The sequence below is a fragment of the Euprymna scolopes genome, chromosome 36 (assembly GCF_053919585.1).
Source record: "Euprymna scolopes isolate OS-2025 chromosome 36, ASM5391958v1, whole genome shotgun sequence".
In the NCBI taxonomy this organism is placed as follows: domain Eukaryota; kingdom Metazoa; phylum Mollusca; class Cephalopoda; order Sepiida; family Sepiolidae; genus Euprymna; species Euprymna scolopes.
Window position 1 is genome coordinate 10,389,158 of NC_136517.1, and position 22,372 is coordinate 10,411,529.

Consider the following 22,372-nt stretch of genomic DNA (forward strand, 5'->3'; position numbering starts at 1 on the left):
TCTCTGCGCTCTCTCTTCTCTCTTAATCTCTCTCTCTCTCTCTCTCTGCGCTCTCTCTTTCTCTCTCTCTCTTCTCTCCTCTCTCTCTCTCTCTCTCTCTGCGCTCTCTCTCTCTCTCTCTCTCTCTGCGCTCTCTCTCTCTTTCTCTGCGCTCTCTCTCTCTCTCTCTCTCTCTCTCTCTCTCTCTCTCTCTCTCTCTCTCTCTCCTCTCTCTCTCTCTCTCTCTGCGCTCTCTCTCTCTCTCTCTCTCTGCGTCTCTCTCTCTCTCTCTCTCTGCGCTCTCTCTCTCTCTCTCTCTCTGCGCTCTCTCTCTCTCTCTCTCTGCTCTCTCTCTCTCTTCTCTCTCTGCGCTCTCTCTCTCTCTCTCTGCGCTCTCTCTCTCTCTCTCTGCGCTCTCTCTCTCTCTCTCTGCGTCTTCTCTCTCTCTCTCTGCGCTCTCTCTCTCTCTCTCTCTGCGCTCTCTCTCTCTCTCTCTGCGCTCTCTCTCTCTCTCTCTCTCTGCGCTCTCCTCTCTCTCTCTCTCTGCTCTCTCTCTCTCTCTCTCTCTGCGCTCTCTCTCTCTCTCTCTCTGCGCTCTCTCTCTCTCTCTCTCTTGCGCTCTCTCTCTCTCTCTCTGCTCTCTCTCTCTCTCTCTCTCTGCGCTCTCTCTCTCTCTTCTCTCTCTCTCTCTCTCTCTCTGCGCTCTCTCTCTCTCTCTGCGCTCTCTCTCTCTCTCTGCGCTCTCTCTCTCTCTCTGCGCTCTCTCTCTCTCTCTGCGCTCTCTCTCTCTCTCTCGCTCTCTCTCTTTCTGCGCTCTCTCTCTCTCTCTCTGCGCTCTCTCTCTCTCTGCGCTCTCTCTCTCTCTCTGCGCTCTCTCTCTCTCTCTGCGCTCTCTCTCTCTCTCTGCCTCTCTCTCTCTCTCTGCGCTCTCTCTCTCTCTCTCTCCTCTCTCTCTCTGCGCTCTCTCTCTCTCTCTGCGCTCTCTCTCTCTCTCTCTGCGCTCTCTCTCTCTCTCTCTCCTGCGCTCTCTCTCTCTCTCTCTCTCCCTCTCTCTCTCTCTGCGCTCTCTCTCTCTCTCTCGCTCTCTCTCTCTCTGCTCTCTCTCTCTCTCTCTGCGCTCTCTCTCTCTCGCGCTCTCTCTCTCTCTCTCTCTCTCTCTGCGCTCTCTCTCTCTCTGCGCTCTCTCTCTCTCTCTCTCTGCGCTCTCTCTCTCTCTCTCTCTCTCTGCGCTTCTCTCTCTCTCTCTCCTCCTCTTCTCTCTCTCTCTCTGCGCTCTCTCTCTCTCTCTCTCTGCGCGCTCTCTCTCTCTCTCTCTCTGCGCTCTCTCTCTCTCTCTCTCTGCGCGCTCTCTCTCTCTCTCTCTCTCTCTCTCTGCGCTCTCTCTCTCTCTCTCTCTCTGCGCGCTCTCTCTCTCTCTCTCTGCGCGCTCTCTCTCTCTCTCTCTCTCTGCGCGCTCTCTCTCTCTCTCTCTCTGCGCGCTCTCTCTCTCTCTCTCTCTGCGCGCTCTCTCTCTCTCTCTCTCTGCGCGCTCTCTCTCTCTCTCTCTCTGCGCGCTCTCTCTCTCTCTCTCTGCGCGCTCTCTCTCTCTCTCTCTGCGGCTCTCTCTCTCTCTCTCTGCGCGCTCTCTCTCTCTCTCTCTCGCGCGCTCTCTCTCTCTCTCTCTGCGCGCTCTCTCTCTCTCTCTCTCCTCTCTCTCTCTCTGCTCTCTCTCTCTCTCTCTCTCTGCGCGCTCTCTCTCTCTCTCTCTCTCTGCGCGCTCTCTCTCTCTCTCTCTCTTCTGCGCGCTCTCTCTCTCTCTCTCTCTCTGCGCGCTCTCTCTCTCTCTCTCTGCGCGCTCTCTCTCTCTCTCTCTCTCTGCGCGCTCTCTCTCTCTGCGCTCTCTCTCTCTCTCTCTCTCTCCGCGCGTCTCTCTCTCTCTACGCGCTCTCTCTCTCTCTCTCTGCGCGCTCTTCTCTCTCTCGCTCTCTCTCTCTCTCTCTCTCTCTCTCTCTCTCTCTCTCTCTCTCTCTGCACGCTCTCTCTCTCTCTCTCTCTCTCTCTCTCTCTCTCTGCGTCTCATTAGATTCTATTCCCTGCTTATCTGTCCGCACACCCAATCCATTTTGTCTGATCTAGAGCTCTGTCTCTCCTGTCTTGTCTTTACTGTCCGCAGGTCAATTACCTTTTTAATTTCTTAGTTTTGTTTTTATATCATTTTTGTCATTTTATTTTTACTTCCATCATTTCCAATTAAAATTTTTCCTGATTTTCAGGAAATCTATATTGATAACTTTCTCAGTTTAAATGTCAATTTCCATTTTTAATTTTTAGTTTTTAGCTTTCTCCCCCCCCCGCTTTCATATCGTTTTTGTTTTGTTTTTAAATGCCATTGAATAAAACGCTTAAATATTTTTGCCCTTGTCTTTTCAAAATAAGAAAGCATTAAGTTGTATTTTATTTTTTTGTGTGTAAAATAGTTAAAATATTTCCTAAAATAAAAAGCAAAAAAAAAAAAAAAAAAATCACGAATCTGTTATTTCTTTACCAAAAGTTTGCAAGTGATTCGGTTATTATTTGAAATAATAGGTAGTAAGTTTGAAAATTGTCTTTATGTTGCAAATTAAGTTAGCAATATGTATTAGTCCGAAACCTTAGGGAAATAATGATTGATAATAATTAAGAAGGTCGGAGGTGATATCGTCCGAAACGTTGTGAAAGTAAGAATAAAAAAATAATCCAAATTGTCAAAAAAATATTTTGAAAATTTTTGAAAAGTAATGAAAATTTTCTTCACAATTTTATTGAATATCTTTACTTCTGCCATATTTTAGTCAGCCTTTTAAGAATCAACAACAACCTTATTTTAACAAATGGTGTGTTTTTTTTTTTTTTTTTTTTTTTTTTTTTTTAAAGAGTTGAGTCTCTACTAAATACTGCTTTGATGTCGTATGGATTACATATCCTTATTTGTTTTTGTTTTTTTCCTCAATAAGCTCTTCATATATGATAGACTTAAAATCTTATGCATACAGCTTATAGTTAAGATTTTTTTTTTTTTTTCGTAGAGGGCTTGCCTCCCACAAGATGCGTTCAGAGTTTAGTCTTTCCTGAATACTGTGCTGATATATGAACTACATATTCTTTTAAAACTTTTCAGACAAACTGTGGTGAGTTTTGGGGTTGTCCTTGTTTGATGCAGATTTTTGAGCTAATGTCATATTTTCTGGATATTATTTCCATGGAGAGTTTTTGAGTTGTCCATCTCCTCTCGATTTGTATTGGTTTTACTACATATTTCATTGAGCCAATGTAAGAAAGTTGGTTTTCGACATGCTAATGATCTAAACCCCTGCTTAGTTCAGGTTATGAACACATTTAGAAAGGACTATTTGCTGTTCCTTTTCCTGTATAGATACACAAATAGTTTACATGCTCCAGCAATGCTTGAACATTCTCTTGATGAGGCCAGAATATAAATTGCGTCATCCACATTGATGGCTTCGGTGATTGTGAGTTCTAATGCCATTTCTTAGAACAATAGTGGTGCAATAGCTAGACATTCTTCTTGATGGTATATGCAAAAACATCACTTTTAATCATTCATGGCTGACAGAATGAGAACACACTACCCATATTCTTTATGTAGTAGAGCTAACATCTATTACATGTAGCTGCCTTCAGCCTCAATCACTGCCTTGATACGGGTCCACAAATGCCGGCGGGAGCTCGGCAAATACTCGGCGGATGGCGGCGATCAGGCTGGCTTTGGTGTTGTGGGAAGTTATGCTGGTGATGTTCTCTACGTATGACCGAACGAAGTAGTCTAGTGGGTTCAGGTCAGAGAAGGGGAGGAGAGCTGTGACAGAAGGAGGGTCTGCTAATAGGGTCTGCCAGTGGCCACCTGATTGCACCAGAGGATCACCACACTCTTCAGCACATCCAGGTACACTTTGGTGTTGACTTTCAAGCTGACTTCGGAGGTGTGAGGTGGCATGATGTGGCTCTCAATTGAAACCACACTTCATCACCCTGGGCACATTCCTGTTATTTTTGGCAATCCAGCGATGCATTTTGAGGGTGCTGGCAATGGTCCTGTTGTTATAACTTGGATCGGTAGGGCATGAGTTGTATAGTAGAATATTTCTGATCTCTCTCGTTAAACATTGTATCACTTTCAGACATGATAGAAGGCTCCTATCGCTCTTGGGATTTGGACACAACTGGCCAACTAGTAGATGGTCTGTAACAAAACAGAAAACCGGTTTTTATCAAACGGAAATGGAATCAGGTCTTTTCTAGGGCGACAATTTTATCGTTTCACTCCATACTATTGTTTGAGGTCACCTTTGACCTGCCTTTTCTACAATCATCCTCAATTAAGATGTGTGTACATTTGTTGTTCCAACCAGAGCTTTGTTTAATGCGTCCATACTACTACAAGCGATTGTCATGCAGAATTGACGGCAGTTGGACACCTTCAATAACCGGGAGTCTGAACAAACTTCTTTTTTTTTTTTTTTTTTACATGGAATTCACCACTTATCAAGGCCCAATGGCTACTCAGGGATAAGGGTTATTGTGTGTACAGTAATCAAAGGGATAGTGTAGCAATAGTATTGGAGAATTGGTAAGGTGTCATTACTTAGGGGGGCGGTTCATCAGGAATTTGTTTGTGTTGGACTTGAAGTCTGGAGGGAAACAGGCAAGCGGAACAGAGTTCCACAGGTGTGCAGTTCTAAGAAAGAAGCTTTGTTCATGGTATCTGTTTTGATTTAGGCACAGATAGGGAGTGGGGAAAATTATTGACGGTGGTTTCGCTACGTCTCTTCTGTGGGAAAGAGGTTGCAGGGAAGAGAAAAGGGCATCCCCCACCAAGCCACAAAGTCTATTTTATACTCTGTCAAGGCAGGATAGGCTGTTTTTAGCAGCTCCCGCCCAGATGTGGCAGCAGTACTCCATCTTTGGACGTACTTGGCTCTTATATAGATAGTTGCATCATTAGTGAGATATCTTCTGGAGCGGTAGAAGGATCCCACCATTTTCCCAGCGACCTCGGCCACAGACTTGATGTACGTGTTCCATTTAAGATCAGGTGTAAAGGTCAAACCCAGAAGCTTATCAAAACCTGGGGCCTCCCTTAGACGAGAGCCATCCATTTCAATTGATGCCAGATGGGGATCAGAGCGTTTATGATGTAGAGATAGGAGCTTGGTCTTAGATGCATTAAAGGTAACCAGCCACCTCTTTCCCACTGTACCATGTGCTCAAGATCAGAGGAGAGAGAATCAGAGAGAACATCATTTACAGCCTTTGATGTGTTGCCATAGATGGTCGTGTCATCAGAATAGATGTCAACGAAAGATTTTAGTATGTGTTTTGGGAGATCATTGATGTAGATCAGGAAGAGTTGGGCCCAGTTATGGAGCCCTGAGGGACTCCAGCATTAATACTGTGGGCCTCTGATTCCTGCCCATCAACCACTACTCTTATGAGCCTATCTGAGAGAAATGACTTAATGATCGAGAAAACATTTCCAGTTATACTGTAGCTGGAAATCTTGTGTAGTAGGCCTTTATGCCAAACCTTATCGAAGGTCTTTGATATGTCGAGAGCAATTGCCCTAGAAATGAAGCCTTTGTCGAGAGATTCGCTAATCCTATGAGATATAACCGTTAGCACATCTGCTGTAGATCTAGCAGAACGGAAACCATATTGCGTGTCGCTAAGATTATTTCTGCTGAGGTGGTTGACTACTTCTCTATTTATTGTGGATTCCAGCAACTTACTCATGACACACAGGAGACTTATTGGTCTGTACTGAGAGGGAGATGACTTATCACCTGAATTCTTAAATACAGGGCATACTGATGAGGTTTTCCAGGGTGTTGGAAGCACTTCTCCTCAAGGCAACGCTTAAACAGTTGGTAAGTATGGGGGCAAGTTCTGGTTGTAATTTTTTAACACTATAATTGGAATACTGTTGGGACCAGTTGCTTTATTGGAGTCAAGGTTCTTGATTAGCTTGGCGACCTCACGCACAGATATTTGTATGTTGCATGGCGTGTTATCTGTTATAGGAGGGAATATGGGGAGTTGTTGGTCTTCGTCACACAGGGTAGAATTTGCCGCAAAGTTTTTGGCAAATAGTTTGGCCTTGTCGGATGCTGTTGAGATGACCTCTAGTCCATTGATAATGGTTGGGATAGAACGCATGTTTCTGTTAAGGATCCTATGTGCTATTTGCCAGAACTGGTGGGAACCAAGCCGCTGCTCAGCTACTTTGGATTTAACGGATTGAGCATATAGTTCTCTTGCATTTTTTATTACTCTTTTATAATGGTTGCTGGCAGTTCTGAAAGCAGCTTTAGTTTCAGTGCATCTATTATGTTGGTAGCTACGGAAAAAGCGATTTCTGTGTGCGATGGCAGCAGCACATTCAGGGGAGAACCATGGCTGGCTGGTAGGTTTTTGTTGGAATATTTTGGATGGTATGAATTGGTCTATGCCTACAATTAACCATTCGGTCAGGTCTGATACTATAGAGGACACATCCTTTTTAAACATGGAATGGAGAGGTAGATCAGATATGAATGTATGTAAGCTATCCCAGTCCGCCATAGAGTATTGGTATACAGTACGGTGGAGGGGTACATCTGTAGATTTATTATATTTCATTTTTATCTTAACTGATACGACACAGTGGTCGGAGGATCCCAGAGATGGAACGGAACATGAGCATAGCTCAGGGGAAGTGGATAGAAAAAGGTCTAGAAGGCTTGCGTACTGACCGGTAGTATCGGGCACACGGGTGGGCTCGTGGACAATCTGAGTGAGGTCATAGGCAATGGCAAAATCATGACAGAACCTCCCCTCATCATCAGTCTTATTTGAGTGGGTCAGCCATTCCACATTATGGACATTGAAGTCACCGCAAATGTGAATGTTAGCCAAGGGATGAGCAGACAGGCGAAATTTGCAATATCATTTCTCTGCATCCTCAGAAAAATTTAGTAGGTGCACAGGAGATTGAGTACGGCACAATCATGCTGACACACCGGTTCTCGCCAGATCACCGAAGTTAAGCAACGTTGAGCCTGGCCAGTACCAGATGGGTGACCATTTGAGAAGGCTAGACGCTGTATGTACCTTCTGGGAAGGTTGGGCGTGGAGTCAGCACCCTCACCCTGTAAAAAGAACTCCTCGCTACAAAAGCATCTACAAAGTTGTAGATGGCCTATGCTCCTCCAAGGGCTCAAGGCTATGGATGGGACAGCAGATTGGTTCCTGAGTTCAGATTGTACGATTGTACAGTTCGAAAAGATGCACCAAAGAAGGTTGGAGGTTATATTGGCTGAAACGTAAAAAAAAAAAAAAAAAAAAAAAGAGAATAAACTGAATAATTCAAATAAGAGTTAATCTGCTGTGTTTTTTTTGTTGTTTTTTTTTCTTTGCATGTTTTACAGTAAGCATCAACTACTTTTTTTTTTTTTTTTTTTTTAACAAACTATTCAACACTTTTTATAAATAGTGGTTATTCTTTAGATTTCTCTGAGGTTAGATTGGCTGAAATGTCATGAGAAAAAAGAATACAGACGAATTCAATTAATACGAATTAATGTCCTGCTTTTTTTAAAATTTTTAATAAGCATCGACTACTGTTTCTTTTTTTTTTTTTTTTTTTTTTTTTAATAAAGACTTTAATTCTTTTATAGTTGATTATTCTTTGGATTCCTTATTGGCATGAAAGGGTTCTTGTTAATTTAACTTCTGAGGATTTTTTTTTTTTTTGTCTCCTTTTATTTCCCAACTTTTCGCTATAGGTGTTTTGGCGCAAAGACCTTCAAGCCTCATCAAATCTCCTGATGACGTCACAGGTAAACAGTTTATATGCAGAATAACCGCAGCTATTTTTTTTTTTTTTTTTTTTTCACCCTCCAGTGTTTTTTTATTTTTTTTTTATTATTATTGGGATCCATTAATTAAAATCAAATGCTTTTTTTTCTTAGTGGTGTCAGTCTAGTTTTGTCGTTGTCATTGATAGCTTTTCCTTTTTAACTTCACACCAGGAAACCCCTACCCCTGCTTCCAATTTGTTTTGTCACATCAGCTTCTGTTTATTCTATTGTGTAATTAAAAAAAAATTGTATTTTCTGTCGCTTAAAGAATTGTGATTTACATTCTTATTGTTAGGGATTAATTGCTCATTCTGTCCATGTTTTGTTTTATTGCTTTTGTACATTTTTAAGATAATTAAGTTATGTTAAAGTGGCCTTATAAGAAAAAATGTCTATTCTTAAGCACATAAATCTTATTTGATAAATATTTTATTGTTTCTCAATTTTGGAAATGAGGATTGATTATTTGGATTTTTCGGCATACCGTTCTTCAGTGTTTTCACAACGTTTCAATGTAACCTTCAACCTTCTTCAGGTGTATATCGTTAAACTCTGAAATTGTTCTGTTGAACTCTGGAATATACACAGAATTTTGAATGGAACCTTTTTAGTCCATGCAAGGACCCATGGCATAGTGGATAAGGTACTTGGTAAATTCAATTGCAAGTTACTTCAATCCTCAGTGCAGGCAACACTCAAAATACAATTGTGAATTGCTTAAGACTTCAACCCAGGCTGATGGAATGAGAGCATGCTACCCCTTAATATTAAATAAAGGGATCTGTTAGAAATTCTGTGCAGATTCCTGAATTCAATAAGATACACCTGAAGAGCGTCAGAGGTTACATCGACCAAAGCGTTGATAAAATGACACGCTGAGAATAGTAGTCGGACAAATCCAAATAATACGAACAGTACTTAATTGTATTCAAGATTAAAAATTAAAATCTGTGTGCACACTTTTTGCTTGCATGTCAAAATAAATTAAAAAGGCATATTGTATAGCAAACTTAAGCTTTTTTTATTTTTTAGTTAATGGACTTTAACTGAAAATTAAAAATTTAAGAATGGTTTTGAGTCCATGTACCGTAAAGGTACACGGTGACCCTCCTCTCACGCACGCACACATGCCATCCCCCATGTAATCGTTAATAACATTCGCATTCCTTTCTGCAATCCAACCATATTTGGTAAAAATAAGTGAAAGCGTGTTGGTTGACCGCCGGGAGACTTACCTTTAAAAGGCTGCTTTTTAGGGTTGTTCGATTTTGTTTCCAGTGTATTCTGGTCTGTTGTGAATGAATATCACATTCAAAAATTCTTGCTGACAAGAACTATTTACAATATTAACACATTCACTAGGTTTTCTTACCGTCGTAACCAAAAGTTGAAAAAAAACGAAAAAGTGCCTGCCAGAAAAAAATTGAGTGAACATCGAACTAGTGAAGGTGTCGTAATTGTCATGTTATTGTCAGCAAGAATTTTAAATGTGACATTCATTTGCAACAGACTCGAATACACTTGAAACAAATTGTAATAACCCTAAAAAAAAAAAGCAATATTTAAAAAAAAAAAAAAATTTTTTTTTAAAGTAAGCCAGCACATTTTCACCAAAATAAACTTCAATCTATGACTGACTTGTCCATCACATTTCAGTCGTAAATATTCAACAGTTTTTGTTTTATTGCTGTTCAATATATGAAGTCATTTTGGTAATCAGTAAATGGTGTAATCTTAAATGGACTTCATACTCAGTGGGCCTTAATCTCCTCCTAGATTTTTATCTGTAAGGTTATCCTCAAGCTAATTTTTATTTTTTAAAAAAATCTGCAAATTCTTGAATTGAAGAGGGACATCGTAGCCCAAATAAAGGTGGTACCAAAAGAGAAGTGTTACAGAATCATTGTAGATCCTGCATGTCGTATCCAGGTGTGTTTATCATTGGATGGTAGTAAGACAAAGATTGTTTCAGTTTCATGATTCTGAAACTTGGCAGACAAGTTTGGCATACATTGAAATTTATTTCCAACCAAATCAGTTGCAGAAAGGATGGTGAATTTTAATGATTTCCTGGTTGACATTTTTGGAGGAATCGTCACCCTGTGCCCATGTTTCTAGTTGTACTTTTTCAAAGAATAATGGTCATGGCATAAATTGAAGCATATTTCATCCAAGAAAATCTTTTTTTGCTTTTTCAATCTTCATTCTTTGTGACGGATTTTTCTGATAGAAAAACCAGCTTTTGGATTCATTTAACATAAACCTTTATTGCTATGTGGAGAAGTCTTTGTCCTATTGTAACAACTATCTTGCTGGTACACTTCTTATAGCAGAAATTTTGTGTTGACACATTTGTCGTAATGAAATTGATCTCTCTTGATACTAATGAGTAACCACTTGTTAAGGACTGGGAGCCACTTAAGGATTAAAGAGATTTTCAGTTGAATAATGAACGCCACCCCAAGAGGATTGGGAACATTGGGTGAAATGGACAGAAAAGTATTAAAGGTTGATTTTCCAAGATTATGGCTCAACAAGTATTTGTTTGTATTAGACTTGAAGACTGTTGAAGACTGTTGAAGACTGTTGAAGACTGTTGAAGACTGTTGAAGACTGTTGGGAAAGAATTTTTTTATAGGTGGAATATTCTAGGAAAAGCTTTGGAAGTTCCATACAGAGAAGAGAAAGTTTTTTTTGCTGTAATTGTAGCTAGGCGAGTTATCGCTGCGAATTTTTTATGAGGTATCGAGCAGAGATTGGAGTTCAGTCAAGCATCTACTATGAACATAATTCTTGTGATATTGATAGCAGCCGTCGGCCTCTTTCACTGTAATAACAGTAGCGATCTTGTGATTTATTTTGTGGACAAAGTTGTAGAACAACAAATTCAATTTGGACTTTAATGTTTTATTCTCTCTTAAAATTCCTCTCTAGACGATTACACATTAACATGCTCTTCTATGTGTGAGAGAAGTAAAAACACGTCCGTTTGTTTTGCAGACTAAAACCCAAGAGGGACCAGACTAGCTAATTCTGACATCACTTTCTTTGATAGGTTAACTTGAATTCTAATCTTAATTCCTAGTAGAAATTCTTTACTTAAGGAAACTTCCATATTGAAATTAGTTATTTCGTGCTTGCTCGAATGTCATTGACTAGAATCTTCTATATTCCATGTATTTTTATCCTATTTAGTTCTTCTGTCGACAACCAGTGTGATTTCTTAACTAATTGTTAGTCTTTCTCTCTTCTGTTTTTGTTTCCACATCAGTAGTTGGCACACAAACTTTTGCCTTCTTTTCCACACATGCCTCATAAATCTTAATCTTTTGCCTTTGAGTACTGTTGTTATTTTACTTAGTTCTCCATGTAGATCGTTAATTATTACTCTATTCGTCCAAGTGACACCTAACACTGTTCTGAACATTCTTGTATAGATGCTGTCAAGCCTTTTGAACCTTTCATTTAAAAGAGCACAGCTTTCTGTCCGATGCAGCTAAACACGTTTTAACTGTGGATTTGAAGAACTGGATTTCAAGTTTGTGTTCAGTTTTGATTTCCAAATCTAATATATGAAAAGCTATACGTCTCTGTCTGTCTCTATATTTTCCAAGTATCTTCTCCGAAACTAAGTCGCAGAACGGTGCTAGGGGCCTCAAATGATTGGATTTTTTTATGGACTGTTCTTTTTATGAGTATTTAGTCGGTTAAAATAATTTTTTAAGGGGTTAAAATTGAGAAATTCACTAGATATTTTGTGCATTCATCTTTATTTTTAATCAGTTCATATGCGTATCACACTGGTACAGTAGTAACGTCATCAGCTTTTAATGCTACAGTTTTGGTTTCGATTCTAGCTGATAGCACCCAAATACTTTTTTTTGTTTTTACTTTTTTTTTTTAATACTTTTGAAACCACGACTTCACAATAATATATACGAAATCTGGAAAAATTATATTTAAGTGTATTTTATGACTGGGCAAAGCCGTCCCTCTCCTACTTATATCTAAATTGTTTAGAGCCTTCCATGCCAGCCCGATTGTTGGAATTAAATATTTTATTTTAAAGCTAATCTAAAACAACTGCTACATTACTGCAGTTTTTAGGCATATTTGTTGATACCTTTCGTCATCTGAAAACTTGGTTTTATGCCAACATTTTTTGAGGTGGCCAAACAAGTTATTTTGGAGGGGACCCATACCTACATTCTAAGGAATGAAAAAGCGGTTCTTCCTGCAATATGAGGCATGGTGAAAGTTGACCTTCCAGAAGAAAGAGCAATACTTATATTAATTCTACAAATCACCCTATGGACTAAAGCTTTCTCTCTGTACACATCACATTCTTCTACATGGTTTGCACCTCTAAGTCACAAAAACTTTGATGACAAAGCTCTGTTTAAGCTTGAAGTATTCTTTTGGATATTTTGCCATTTTTGTAACAGTCACAAAACAAATTTTTCTGAATGATGAAAATAATTTTTGCTGCAAAGGAATAATAAAAAAAAAACTATGCAGAGTTCAGATTTATAGGGTGGAATTCTATATAATAAAATTATTTTACAAAAAAAAAAGTCAAGCTCAGAATTGCTGAATCATGGAATAAACTCTATATCAGATGTTGGCTGCCAAGATACTGCATCCTCTTCACTAAAACTACACATGGTGCCCATCCATCCCTTACACATCTACACGTGTATGTTCGCTTCTGTTGAGTTGTAGTGCACTTGTCGAGCACTGTACAAATATTTTCATTATTTATTGAATGTCAAATTATTTTTTTGATTTCGAAATATAACGCATATGTAATCTTATGATTTTTATCATTTTCCCTTGTAAAACGATATTAAAGGCCATGGCATAATTGAGAAGTATGACTGGAGACGTATTATATATATATATATATATATATATATATATATATATAATTTTTTTTTTTTTTTTTTTTTTGATATTTGTAAGAAAGTCGAGTATATTTAAAAGATATAGAAGTACATAACTTCCATCTGAAAATGAGAATATTGGTTGAAAGATAAATAAAAAAAATACATGGATCATACCTTTTTCAAGACATCATAATTACATTTTTTTAATATTTGTCAGTTTTTACAACAACGATCTGTATTCTCTGAACGTCTTCACATGTAAAACTCTGGTAATCTGTACAGAATTTTGAACAAAACCCTTTATTTAATCCGCAGGGGTAATATACTCATTATATTCTTAGTGTCACCTGCATTGAGTATTGAATCTTCAACCTCCCAAAGAGTATCACATAGAGCTGAATTTTATTTTGTTATGCCACAAAACTACGTTTGTGTTTCAAATAACAATAACATGGTACAAAAAAGAAAGCAAAATAATTTCTATTATATTTTTCAATTTAAAATGAATTATCCCCCTTTGCTAATTATTTTTTAGGTGATTATCTAAAAAGGATTCATATTAGCAATCGCCTAAGCTGAACTAAATAATTAAAAAAAATAAATTGTAACTAAATGCATTATTATATTGCTAATAACATAGTACAACAATAACAAATGTAAATTGGTAAGTCCAAAACAAAGTTGGTAGCTTTATGTATATGTGTGTAGCTTCTGTTATAGTTGTGAATAATGGATATGCAATGTCAGCTCAGATTAGACTCTGCATATCAACTCTGATATCCTGTTGGCAAAGTTGAATATTCCAAAGCTTAGTACACTCCTAACCGTCATGTTAGGTTGGTTTGGTTACATTGAGAGGCACAATTCTTGGATTAATAAAAAAAAATGCAAAGATCTTGAAGGTGGAAAAGAATGGAATGACCCAACAAAACTGATGCAAAAAAATTAACAAGAAGCTTCAACAATGGAATTTGAATGGAGTCGATATTGAAAATCAGATTTTCAGGAGACGCAGGGCCCCAGACTAAATGAGATAAGATGATAGTGATGCTGAATAAAGCATTTTTTTAGTTTCTATAAAAAAACTCAACTTGTACAGAACCTACACCTCTTGCGTGCGTGGGAAACTCAATAATCCATTAGCAACCATGGCCCCTTTTTTATGTCTATAATACCTAATCATATTTAAGTGATATCTGTATTTAGCCGTAGATTGGAATGTCTTTTAAATTATATACTTATTGTCTGATATATATTAGCAATGTTGTCTGATATATATTTGCAATGTTGTCTGATATATATTTGCAATGTTGTCTGATATATATTTGCAATGTTGTCTGATATATATTTGCAATGTTGTCTGATATATATTTGCAATGTTGTCTGATATATATTTGCAATGTTGTCTGATATATATTTGCAATGTTGTCTGATATATATTTGCAATGTTGTCTGATATATATTTGCAATGTTGTCTGATATATATTTGCAATGTTGTCTGATATATATTATATATTGTCTGATATATATTATATATTGTCTGATATATATTATATATTGTCTGATATATATTATATATTGTCTGATATATATTATATATTGTCTGATATATATTATATATTGTCTGATTATATATTATATATTGTCTGATTATATATTATATATTGTCTGATTATATATTATATATTGTCTGATTATATATTATATATTGTCTGATTATATATTATATATTGTCTGATTATATATTATATATTGTCTGATTATATATTATATATTGTCTGATTATATATTATATATTGTCTGATTATATATTATATATTGTCTGATTATATATTATATATTGTCTGATTATATATTATATATTGTCTGATATATATTATATATTGTCTGATTATATATTATATATTGTCTGATTATATATTGTCTGATTATATATTATATATTGTCTGATTATATATTATATATTGTCTGATATATATTATATATTGTCTGATATATATTATATATTGTCTGATTATATATTATATATTGTCTGATTATATATTATATATTGTCTGATTATATATTATATATTGTCTGATTATATATTGTCTGATTATATATTATATATTGTCTGATTATATATTATATATTGTCTGATTATATATTATATATTGTCTGATATATATTAGCAATATTGATGTATCCGCTTTCAGTATACCGTGAAAATCTGGAGTGGAAGGATACAACCAGTTTCATTTATTATGTTGAATCAGATATTTTGTGTGTGAGGTAGTCCATATAACCAACACACATGTTTAAGCTTATCCTTCAAAGTTAAAGAAATCTTTGAAAGTAATTTCGCTCAAATTTGTATGTTCTAAAAGTTTGGTCCTAAAATGAGTACCGAACTAAAAATGGAATTCTTAGATTATTGTAATATATACTTTTTTTTTTTTTACACACATATTTCGTATAAAATACTTTATTTGCCAGAGAGTTTTGGTAGTAAATTAAATAAAAAGAATTGGAGAGTTAAGATTAAGAGAGTTATATTACTTGATTAGATCAGATTATGATTCAATTATTTAAAACTGTTCAATTTGTATTAGAATTGTGAAAATATCGAATTTTTATCATTATGACCTAGAAATTTTTTTCGATAACACTCAAAACAAATGGGTTTCTTATAAAATAGCAACTGCTGTCGCTAAGCTTCACTTGCTGTTGGCGATGTTTGCGCTTTTCCGCTTTTTTTTTTAATTTAAACTTTTCTCTATTACGCTTTCAATATTTTTTATTTCTTAAATTTTAAAAGGAGGTAATCAATATTTAATTGGTTATATATATATATATATATATATATATATATATATAATTGATTTTTAACATATTGACCGTATTTATATACTCGATGGTATTTGTTTTCTCTTTTAATAAAAATAAAAAAATTACTCCAAACAAAGCATCTGGCCATTGAAACAAAAAGGGGTTTGATTAATCTAAGTCTGGAGTTGTGCAGCAAGATGTTTGTTCACATTACATTTAAATTTCTGCAAGGTGGTACAGTCAAGGGAACAGGAGGAGAATTTTAGGAAAGTCAAACGGTCCCAGGAGAAAAAAGCTATTGAAGTAATAAGTTTTCTGGCATCTCTACAGTGAAGAGGTGCGATTTTGCTGCTAATTGAGTTAGTCAGAGATATTTACATTAAATTCCAACTTTGAATATAAGATGCAGTGAAAAGTAAATGAAAGGTTTTTCTGTTAAATGGACCAGTCTAATTTTTTCAACTCATGACATTGTAATTGATAAACCCCTTAAAGACAATTCACATAGGGGATTATTACAAAAAAAAAATGAAGCTTTTTATGTGTAGTGGTTTGGGTGTTAATCAACTAAGAAACACTTTCACAATTGATCTCGTGTTCACTTTTCTCTTGATTTTTTTTTTTTTTTTTTTTTTTTTATTGTTCTAGCTGAGGATGGGGCATCCTGCCAAATGCCAAGAATTCACTTGCTATCGCAGACATTCCGCTTAAGAAACCTAGTCAAAAAAGAAATCGTGTATAAGTTCTGCAATCTACCCCTGTTTGGTACAAACAAATTTCAGGCTATGCTTGACGTTGTCTAAATTTCATTATTTTATTGCAGTTTTTGTTTTATTGCTGCTCAGCATTGAGGGGGATACTTTAGTGATCGTCTCCTCAGTATGACATGTGATCCTGAATGGGCTTCACATTCACCAGACCATAGCACACAAAATGAATTAAGGAAGAAATTCTCTATTCTACAGTAGTCAACAATAGATTTTTTTTCTTTAGGTCCTCAGGAAGGATGATTTTATGTATGAGAAATTGAATTACTGACATTTTTATGTATGCATGAATATTTTATTTATTTCGATACATAGCAAGTGTGAACATAGGCGAAAAAAATTATGCTTATGCAATCATTTTTTATTGTATGGTGCACTAGTAAAAGGAATAAAAATTGGATCATATTTTTCGGTGATGAATGATTTTCAGTAAAATCTACTTGCGTCACAAACTCAATCACTTGATGATTTGTAAAAATTGTACAACACTCAAATCACAATAGCAACAAAAACTTCTGCTAATTTGAATTCCTTGGCATTTTTTACATTTTTGGAATAAGTTCCTCTAATTTCGTGTTAGGTTTTGATTTCCTAATATAAAGGAAGCAGTTCTCTTAAGTTATGTTAAGATTTCGATTATTTATTCAGTATTTCTGAATTTTGAAGAATTAAATTTCAAAGGTGATATGGCGTATATTGATCCGGATTGTTACAAAAGAAAATTTTACTTTTGGCTGCTTTTTTAGATTTTAAAATTTAGTCCTGATCTCTATTGATATCTTATTTTAAGATTTAGAAGCAGCCGGAAAACTTATCCAGTTACTGTTGTACTCTCGCTTGCCCCATCAAGACTAACCAAAATTTAATCAGACACATTCAGAAATTCACTGAAAATAGTTTCTTTGCTTATTTTACATAGATCTCACTTCAAACGACATTTCAAAATTTCTCTTAACTTTTGCCCCCCCCCTTTTAAAATTACCTCAATTACCTAGTTAAGAATGCCTACTAAACACTGTCCTTGAGGGAGTGCCTAAAGTCTCTGTACTGGGGTTTGTCAAGACATCTTACCATGAGGATACCTCCCTTACACTTAAGTCCTGACTGAATATTCAAAATAACATGATATTCAAAGCCAAAATAAAATCGTTTAGGTATGGCTACCATATGCCGGCTTATACGAGGATTGGTGCACGTTCTCTGATGTTGCCTATAGTAACAACACTGGATACTCTACTAACCTAGATATATTCTTGTCCTGGAATCCAGTAAGATTAAGAGACCAAAAAGAAAAAAAGACATACCATAGCTTAGTTAACTGGTCAGTAAGTGAGAGGAAAAGTAATATCCATAACTTTACTAATTTAATGTTTGAGAGATAAGAGTGAAATGTAAAGGAATATCAAACTATTTATACATCTCAGATCAAGTGTTAGCTCCAAAAAGGGCTCCCTTTCTTGATTTTTGAGAATTTTGACTGAAGTAAAATAAAAAAAATAAAAAATTGGTAAAAATGCAATTCAAGAGAAGATTCACTCAAAAATAGTAATCACTCTGCTGAATCTAAACGACCACTATAACAAAAATCCATAGCTTATACTCAACTAAAACGCTCAGCATTTAAAAAAAAAAAATAAAAAAAATAAAAATAAAAAAAAAATCTAAACTAAAGACTTGATTTTTTTCCCCAATAGAAATCCTCACATAAAATGAACATTTTACTATAACAAAAATAAAAGCCTTAAATACGTTCATAACAAAACTCACTCGAAGTGTTTTACACATGCAACCGATTCTGTAATAAGATGAACTTTTGTGTACTATCCAGCATTATCGAAGTAAGCCCAAACATTGCAAATCATTAATTACCTTGGTAACAATTTTAAACAAAATACTTAATCTCATATCACTGCTGATCAGCAAATAACATACATGTACATATGCACACGTCATGCATTTTTCACAAAAGCTATTGTTTATAAAAATATATAAATATTCTTGTTTAAATAAAGCCAACGGTTGTTTGTGTGTGTGTGTGTGTATATATATATATATATATATATATATATATATATATATATATAATCGGTATCTATTCTCATTAATTTGTTGAAGGCACAAGCATACCACGTTTTCTTGCAAATACTTGTTACACTGAAAAATGTCAAGCGTTACTTCATTATGAAATGTAAGTCTACATATTTTCCTGTTTTGTTAGACTTTTCAAAATTGATATGAACAAAAGACGGTTGATAAATATTTATGTTTCTCATATTTTCAGGTTGTGTAATTGTCTAGAAATTAGTGATTTTTTTTACTTTTCATCGTACAATTTTACCACAAAATTTACATTCCAATCATAAATAGCAAAGAAATATAGCTTGAATATTGGTTTCAGGGATAAGAGCAGGAGTTTCTTGGTTTTCTCGGTTTTACAAGAGAAATTTAGGTGATAAACATGCTTTTACCATTGTTACTTAGCTATAATTTTTCAGTTTTTACTTTATACCTTTGAAAGTTAGTTTCATTTTACAAATACATTTGTATATATTATGCTAATGTATAACTTATATACTATAGTACATACATCTTGTACAATAGACAAATATATAATGTAATAATTTGCACATAATTCATGTCTGCATAAGAGACAAAACTCCACAATTCAATTAAATCTCGTTACTCAATTTTAAGTAGCACCTTTGAATGTTCTCATTGGAAGAGTTTTATGGTGTAGTACTTGCTTATAAGGGGTTGACTAAAATCTGCCGGTTTCAGGTTGTAGTTCTCAGCTGGTGTGATGCAAACCCCTAAGAAAAAATGACTTTGATAGATTCATGTTGTAACCTTGCAGGTCAGTATAAATCAAAACAAACACGATGGTATGACGAAAAGTGTATCAGCAAAAGTATGTTAAAAAATGTTATGATTCTGGGGCTCTGACTGCCACAAATTGTTACATCAATGTTTAGATGTAACTATACAAGTCTCTATGTAATTTAATGATTCCTGAAATTGGGGAATAACAATTAGTATGCTGTGCCTCATGCTGTGTTCATTTGTTGCTCTAATTTTACCAAACAAATGATTTATTTACTTTGTGGGACTTTGATTAAATAAAGAATATCACAAAGTGAAAAATGATATTCTTACATAATTTTTTTTCTGCTTGTTGTTCTTTGTTTATCCCCAGCTCCACAGATTAAGGAAATCCTTTGTTAGTCCCCCAATTTATCTGAGGCAGACCTATGTTTTCGGTGGCGTTCGTTAGTCCGGACTTTTGCCAAATAACCGTCCATTAGTTTTTACTGAAATTTTGCCATAAATTGTATTTCATTAAACATGCACAGTCAAAAAATTTTTTTTTACAAAAAATTCCCGTTGCGCACCAAGAGGTCAAAAATGCCCCAAAATGGTCAAAACATGACACATTTTGCCCCATAACTTTTGATCCATCCATTAGATTTTTTTAAACATGGCCAAAATGTGGAGCCCATTGTTCTTAATATAAATCCAGTATGGATGACCCTGGCAAAATCCTGGTTCGTGTCCCCAGGGACTTTCAGTGCTAAAAACGCCACTCTTGTGGCTCTTTCATATTTTTCAACAAAAAATTGATATGTCTGACTATATAGTGGTTTTTCACGGTGGTTGACTCAAATATACATGTGTCAAGGTCTGAAACTGCATCGTTATCCATTTACACGGGGATTTGGCATCCCCAAGGACTCAAGAGGTCAAAAATGCCCTAAAATGACACTTTTTGCCTCATATAGCGTTTGATCCATCTATTTGATTTTCCTGAAACTTGCCCAAATGTGGAGACTATTGTTTTTAATATAAATTCAGTATGGGTAACCCTGGCAAAATTCTGGTTCACATCCCTCTGGGACTTTTAGGGCTAAAAAAACATGCCTTTTTGGAGCTCTTTTTCATATTACTCAATAACTTGATATGTATACCTATATAGTAGTTTTCCATGGTGCTGAATTCAAATATGTCTTAAGGTGTAAAACTGCACCGTTTGGCTATTTTCACTGGGATTCGGCATTCCCAGGAGCTCAAAAGGGGTCACAAATGGTCCAAAATTGCAAAAAAAAATGACACTTTTGCTCCATCCATTAAATTTTTCTGAAACTTGGCAAAAATATGATGGCAACATTGGCTCTTCACATTCATCATTTCTTTACTATTTTTTGTGGCATCATCTCGCATGCAGCACAAGAGGGGGGGCACGCATGCACAGCTTCTTTTGTAATATTGGCATCAACAAAAACATAATATAATACAGAGTGACTGAAATACTTTCCAATATAAAAAAATTAGTATATGTGTTGCGGACTCTGCTGTAGCTCGGGATTAACACATAAGAAAAAAACAAAATTACTATGAATATTTGTTGACCATGTAAGGGTTGCCAGATGGGCTAAATTTTGCGAATTTGGGCTTTTTTAAGTAGTTTGGCTTTCAAAAATTGGCTTTTTTTCTGATTATTTTACAAAAATATTTATTTAGTAATTATTAAAAAAAAAATATTTTTATGAAGTTTGCTTTTCAATATTACGTAGGCCTTTTTGAATTTTGGCTTTTTATTTACTATTTTACAAATATATCAATTTGAAAGTAATAATTTCCACTGCTAACGATTATGATGATATTCCCTTTGACCACTGTACACTCGTTAACCTTTATCCTCGAGTGGTCTCCGGGCCTTAGTAAGTGGTGACTCCTTTGTTAAAAAAAAAAAAAGTATCTAAAATCTGTGATGAGGGCAGTGTATAATTGGTCACCCTTGATGCATCTAAAATCTATTTTTGGATTAAAGGTTGCCATTGATAATTCTGAAATATAGAAAATATAAAGTCAAATAATATTCCAGCTGTAACGAAAATAATGTATGTTCTCAGATGCCTTACACGCTCTATATTTTCACATTCGACAGCTGCCCATCATGAAAACAACTTTTTATTTTTAATACTCGAAAATCAAAAGTTGTAACGTTAAATCATAAGGGGAAGAATTAAAAAATTCCTAAAAAGAAATACATAACTTTTGTCTTCTAAAATAGATTATCTCCCTTTGTCTTAAAAATAGCCTCATTTGAGTGGGTAATCTATTTCTTTTGACCAATTACCAGGCACTTAATTTCGGTAGGAGAAGGGTGAAAAGCAGTCTCATTCTCTTTTTAAAATAAACTAAGTTCAGACAGGACGCATTAAGAGTCATTTATTGTGACATAAAAAAAAAATCCTTTCACAAATGTCATACTTAATAAACAGTATCGCATAAGTTTGTTTATTAAACACTGTTTGCAGTACATTTCTTGTATTGATATGTATCATTAATTGCTCTTATGAGCTTTTCATTACATTTCTATTTTAGCTGGCTTGTTCACATTATGCAAACAATAACTTTGAAAATTCAATTGTTTTTAAGGATGCCAAATTCTATTTCCAACAAGAAATTGTGATAAAATCAGTTGTATAGACTTCCATGTTTATGAACTTTAAAAAAAAAAATTTTTTTTTACACGGATCACCTGTGCAGTGTCTATGGATTACTGTTTCTTTTATTTTTTTTATTGGAAATATTCTTGTTTGTTCATTTTTTTTTTTTTTTTTTTTTTTTTTTTTCACAGATGGCTTACTTGACCAAGACCAGGAAACGCTTGGTGAACGGTTTGCAATATTGGAGAAAAGAGTACAACAACAAGGAGATGAGATTGTCTGCCTAAAGAGTGCGTTGGCTGATGTCATCCGAAAGCTTAACCAATTCCAAGAAGCTGGTCGAGGTAAATCTTAAATGATTCCATCAAAATAGGATTTAGTCTTATTTACATTTATTTGCTTGTTGTGTAACCTGGCACTACTGGAGTTTTTATACTTTGTGTTGCATTTTTTAACCAAATTATATATTTCTTTTTAAATAAGATTGTTAAAGTTAAATGTGATCATTACGATAATGACTGACCATTTAGCATAATGCTTCGTGTTCTCTAATGGGATAAGAGACTATGGTTAATCATTTTTTTTTCTCATGTGTATTGATAAATTATTGG

At 35.3% G+C, this 22,372-nt stretch overlaps 1 protein-coding gene across 20 annotated transcripts in view; it reads left to right on the plus strand.

The window, feature by feature from the left end:
* LOC145260330 (echinoderm microtubule-associated protein-like 2) overlaps positions 1-22,372 on the plus strand; it is a 488,936-nt gene that overhangs the window by 233,083 nt on the left and 233,481 nt on the right. For 14 of the 20 annotated variants that reach the window (XM_080118228.1, XM_080118235.1, XM_080118233.1 and 11 more), the window contains one exon: positions 21,953-22,105. In XM_080118228.1, coding sequence (XP_079974354.1) covers positions 21,953-22,105 — 153 coding nt within the window. Of the gene's footprint in view, positions 1-7,778; positions 7,833-21,952; positions 22,106-22,372 lie in introns of all 20 variants that reach the window. The other 6 variants (XM_080118230.1, XM_080118223.1, XM_080118222.1 and 3 more) reach the window with 1 other exon arrangement.